The sequence below is a fragment of the Alexandromys fortis genome, unplaced genomic scaffold, assembly GCF_014885135.2.
Source record: "Alexandromys fortis isolate MF-2015 unplaced genomic scaffold, M_Fortis_MF-2015_v1.1 scaffold_1, whole genome shotgun sequence".
Lineage (NCBI taxonomy): Eukaryota > Metazoa > Chordata > Mammalia > Rodentia > Cricetidae > Alexandromys > Alexandromys fortis.
Genome location: NW_026067927.1, coordinates 33,983,012 through 33,988,209, shown reverse-complemented (window position 1 = coordinate 33,988,209; position 5,198 = coordinate 33,983,012). Strand labels below are relative to the sequence as shown.

Below are 5,198 nucleotides of genomic sequence, written 5' to 3'. Positions count from 1 at the left end.
AGAGATGTCAATCGTTATATCCTCCTGGGCTTTGTGTGGGTGGAATGAGATCTATACCAAGTAGAAATTCTCTCTCTTGCCTGCACCTCCAAAAGGCCTCAAAATCTGCTGTCTGGGCATGGAAAAGAGGAGACTTAGACCTAGGCTAAGCCAGCCCAGCTTGAAGGACTGTGGGTGGAGATAGAAAGCCCTGATCCTACTCTGGGTATCCAGAGGGGCCATGGAAATCCAGAACCAGCAGAAGGGTCTGGATTCCCTCAGGCCCATGAGGGTTATCTTGCAAGGCTGGGTTCTCTTGCTTACCTGCAGGTCCCTGGGTCTTGGTCTCTACTGCCCTTCTGGTGCTCTGTGTCCTGCCATACCTTTGAGGCCCAAGAGTCTCTGTTACAGGGAAGGCCTATCCTAACCCTGGTATCCATCCCGTGTCCAGGTGGGAGTCTTACTCAGGGTTTAAGGAGGCCTGGGGCCCCCCGGACTCGCTCCTGCTGGTCTCTGACCCTGGACCCCAATGCATTTGAGAGTGACCATCCTGCCCAGGATAGAAGAGGGAAACAAGCAGACAACAGGGGTGCAAGATGGCTCCCCATCACAGACACAGACACAAACACTGGCCCTGTGGGATGACACAGGGGTACAAGGGGGTGGGGGAGAAGGGTACGTCCCAGGAGCTGGAGCTGCCGAGGCCCTGCTCCTTAGAGAGGGGACAGACCAGGGGACTTTTCTGGTTCCCTAAACATATGGATTGTTTAGTCTCCTCTTTAAAGTATTGCGGTCTAACTGATATGGCTTTAACTATTGGAAACGGACAGGAAGACACACGTCTTCTCTGAAATCAAAGCATAAGTCCACTAAAATGGAAAAACCTGCAGAATGCAAGGGGGCCAGTGGGACAGAGGCTTCGGGAGTGGGCAAGTCGCCCCCTCCTGGGGCCCCTACTTTTGGGATAGGCCCTGGTAGGGCCCAGCATGGCTTCCTGGGGCACTGCCTGGGTCTGTCTCAGTAGAATTCTGAGGACCTCAGGTAGGAAACCCCCAAGGGTTGGAGGACTCTAGGCCAAGGGGAAGGTCTCCTGTCAGATGTGGCCACCTGGACTAATGGTCTCAGGGCGAGGAGGAGGCATCTTATTCTGGTTCTTGCTAGCCAAGCACAACTTATACATACAGCTGCCTGTTTGAGACCCACACACGTGAACACCTGTCTTGGCCCATCTGACAGTTCCCTCAGACGTTTCTGCATCTAGCATGTAACTGTCACTCTTGACACACATGCCATTTTGAAAATACATGCATATACAGGCTACCACATGCAATCTTTAAACACATGAGATGGCGGGCACACACCGAGAACATGGTTGAAGCTCAGGCACGCCGCGACCCACAAACACATATACACAAGGTACATCAGAGAAACTACCTCTGACAAAGAGGCATGACGAGTAACACACATGCAGTCTCGAGACACCACACTCTAACCATACGCAGATGCAGGACGGGGCCTGCCATACTTATCTAATGTGTGTGGTGTGCGTGTGCGTGCGTGCGTGTGTGCGTGTGTGCGTGGACTCACACATTTGTCTCTCTTTTGTGCCTTCCCCTCTGTCCCTGTTCCATTTCTACACAAGTCACAAAGCAGGCAGCCTCAACAGTGTGGGGTGTGAGGACAGATGGCAGTCCTATCCATCCCAGAGGAGAGCTGATTCTTGGCTAGTGGGATGAATGGACAGTCTTTCGTCTGGTGGGAAGTGGCTTTTCCCCAGCTGCTCGGGGCTTTGACCAAGAAGGGTCCTCCTGGGGACAATGGGGACTTGGAAGCACATGGACAGGACATGGAAGGGAAGAAAGGTTGAGAGGAATGGGGGCAGTCTGGCTGTACCAATGATGGGTCCCATGGCACAGACCATCACTGCCCGATGGCTCCAAGTATTTTCTGGGGACCTGGGCAGCCCCTTGGCTGGGCAAACTGGGGCCTAGCCTGGCAGTGGGGTCCCAGGGCCTAAGTCAGATGAGGGAGAATAAGGGGTTTCCCTGCCCCAGGCTCCTCCACAGATGTGCTAAAGTCCAAAGAGGATCCATTTGGAGGGAGCAGCTTGGCAGGGGCCATACTTTTTAAAGTAGGTTGGGGAGAGGTGTGCTCCTGGGTAGATGCCACCAGGAAGAGGGAAAAGGACAGCCCGAGCCTCTTGCCCAGACTCTAACCTGGCCAGATCCAGCTCGATCCTCTCAGGGCAGGCTCACTGTGAACAGCCTTCCTCAGAGCCAGGGCCGTTCAGTGCCTCTGCCCTGACCTGGACTCCCACTGGGGATTCAGACAGAGGCCAATGGTCAGCATGCTGGGCAGGGCTGGAATGTGTCATTACTTTGGCTGGCTGGGGACAGTGGTCCTCCTGGCAGTGGGGAGCATGAAGGAATGTATGGGGGGGTCACCACACTAACATAGACCTCGGGCTTCTGGAGGGGCACCCAGTGCCTTTGGTTCTGGGTTCAATGTCCCCTGCTGGAGTAAAGCTGTCTTCCCTTTCAGGCTATTTGGGAGTGGAACAGGGCTAGAAGCCCTGGGATGAAGGGGAGAACAGAGGGGAGGCGCCCCTGGCTAGGGAAAGGGGGCAGAGGCCAACTGAGGTTTTCCCCTTTGGAACTGATACTTAACGGAATAAAAAGAAAAGACTAACAATAACAAAAAAAAGTCATAAGGTGGATGGGGCAGTAGGGATGGATTACTTCTTGAACATGTCCTGCAGTGGCCCGGGCAGGTATTTGAGCACTGTGTCCAGGATGCTCTCTTCCTCCTCCTCCTCCTCATCCCCACATCCTGCAGGGATGGCCTTCTTGGGTCGGGTCAGGCTTCCCTCGCAGGGCTGTTCCAGGGCTGCCTTCTCCTCTGCCTCCTTCTCTTCCTTCTTCTTCAGCCCGTACTGGGGAAGAGAAGGACAGAGAAAGGTGTGAAGTCAACAAGTCAGGGGAAGCAAAGGGTTGGTTTTTCTCTCAGGCAGACTTTGGGGATGGGTCTCATCAGCATTTTAAACTCCCAGGAAAGCTGCTTTCCCTGGAGCCCTGAACCAGTCCTTAGTAGGTGAATAACATAAAAGACCATGCCTCAGGCTGGGCAGTGGTGGTTCATGCCTTTAATCCCAGCATTTGGGAGGCAGAGGCAGGTGGCTCTCTGTGAGTTCAAGGCTAGCCTGGTTTGCAAAGTGATTTCCAGGATAGCTAGGACTATTATGTAGAGAAACCCAGCCTCAAATAAACAAACAAACAAACAAACAAATAATCAAAACCCTAAAACCAAAATAAAACATAAAAGACTGTACCTCGGTTTCCTGTAAAATGAACCCCTTTGTCCTTTTGAAGGCCTCTAAGTTCTGAGTTCTGAATGTCTTCCGGGGCGATTTTTGTGACACAGCTGGCTGACTGAAGGCTACTTGCAGTGTTACTTGGCAGCCTGGTGCAAATAGACTTGCACTAAATGAATGACAGCTCCCTCCCTGGAGGTCAGGGTAGCAGGGAACTTGTCTCTAATATCCACAAATTCTGAATTCCACTTCTATTTGGTTCCAGGAGCTCTGGCAGGGAGTTGGGCCTGCTGCATTGCTGCATTTCCTGTATGCTTTTATAACTCTATATGCCACTTCCTGTATGCGTATATAGTTCTATACACCACTTCCTGTATGCATATATAGTTCTATATGCCATTTCCTGTATGCGTACATAGTTCTATATGCCACTTCCTGTATGCATACATAGTTCTATATGCCACTTCCTGTATGCATACATAGTTCTATATGCCACTTCCTGTATGCATACATAGTTCTATGTGCTTCTCTTGAGGGCATGCTCCAAAGACACTCATTTTCCTGATGAGAGTGTGGCGCAGAGGGCACTAGGTCTAAGATGAGAGCTGGGACTTGGAGCGGGATGCTGACCTTGTCTCGGATCTGCTGCCGGACCTTCTCACGCTCGGCCTCCATGCGGGCGTGCTTGGCCTTGCGCTCCTCCTCCTGCTGCCGCAGGGCCTCCTGTCGCTCTTCCTCCTTCTTCTGTGCGTCAGGGTCCTTCTCCTCCTCTCCCCCCAGCATCTTCCCCATGTCCTTGGTGGCCCCTACAGGAATACGTGGTGGTCAGGGGAGGAAGAGGGTGTGGTCAGTCGGGAAGAGAAGGCAGGTTTTGAGGTTCCCTTTCTCATGGGTCAGGGGTACATGGGGGAAGGTTGTGGGGCTCACCTCCAAGGGCTTGCTTCATGACAAAGTCCATTCTGCAGGCTTTGGTTAGTGCTCCCTAGCCCGTAGCTGAATTTGCATTCAACACACCTGGCTGCTGTGCCTCCAGGAAATGAGCCCACCTGCAAGAGAGGATGGGGGGCAGGTCAGATGAAAAGCTCTCTTCCCGAGAAGGGTGGTGGAGACTGACACAGGGGGGGCCTTACTGCTGTTCTCACGGGGCACCACCAATTGAGGATACGGCGCAATGCCCTGTTAGGAAGAACGAGGAGACGGAAGGGAAGTATTTACTGAGCGTGTATCATGGACCAGGCATGGATGTACAACTAAACAGCTTCTGTTATATTCTTTAAAAAGAAGACTTATTCATTTTTCTTTCATGTGTATGAGTATTTTGCCTTCCTGTAAACATGTGACCTGTGTAAGTGATGTGGGATTCCCCTCTGTATGATTACCATTGATGAATAAAGAAAACTATCTCGGGCCTGCACAGGGAATAGAGGTAGGCAGGGAAAACTAAACTGCATGCTGGGAGAAAGAAGGAGGAGTTAGAGAGAAGCCATTGAGCCACTGCCGGAGACAGACGTGCTGAAACTTTGCTGGTAAGCCACGACCGCGTGGTGATGCACAGATTAATGGAGATGGGTTAAATTAATATGTAAGAGTTAGCCAATAAGAAGCTAGAGCTAGTGGGCCAAGTAGTGATTTAAATAATATCGTTTTTGTGTGATTATTTTGGGGCTGAGCTGCTGAGCAGCTGGGAACCAACAAGTGGCTCTCTTGCTGCATGTAAGTGCAGTGCCTGTGGAAGCCAGAAGAGGGCATCATACCTCCTGGAACTGGAGTTACAGATGGTTGTGAGCCCCCCTGTGAGTGTTGGGAATAGAACCTGGGTCCTATGTACTTCCAAAACAGTACGTACTCTTAACCTCTGAGCTATCTCTTCAGACTTGGTTCCTATTTTAAAGTCTTCAGTTTGAATATA

General features: G+C 51.6%; 1 protein-coding gene across 1 annotated transcript; it reads right to left on the bottom strand.

Moving 5' to 3' along the window:
• Positions 1-2,641: 2,641 nt before the first annotated feature.
• On the bottom strand, positions 2,642-4,328 carry Cplx2 (complexin 2). Its single transcript, XM_050143441.1, has 3 exons — positions 4,217-4,328; positions 3,920-4,095; positions 2,642-2,911 (listed from the first exon to the last, which is right to left on the bottom strand). The coding sequence occupies exons 1-3, from the start codon at positions 4,245-4,247 to the stop codon at positions 2,714-2,716; spliced, it is 405 nt and encodes a 134-aa protein (XP_049999398.1). The 5' UTR covers positions 4,248-4,328; the 3' UTR covers positions 2,642-2,713.
• Positions 4,329-5,198: the final 870 nt, after the last annotated feature.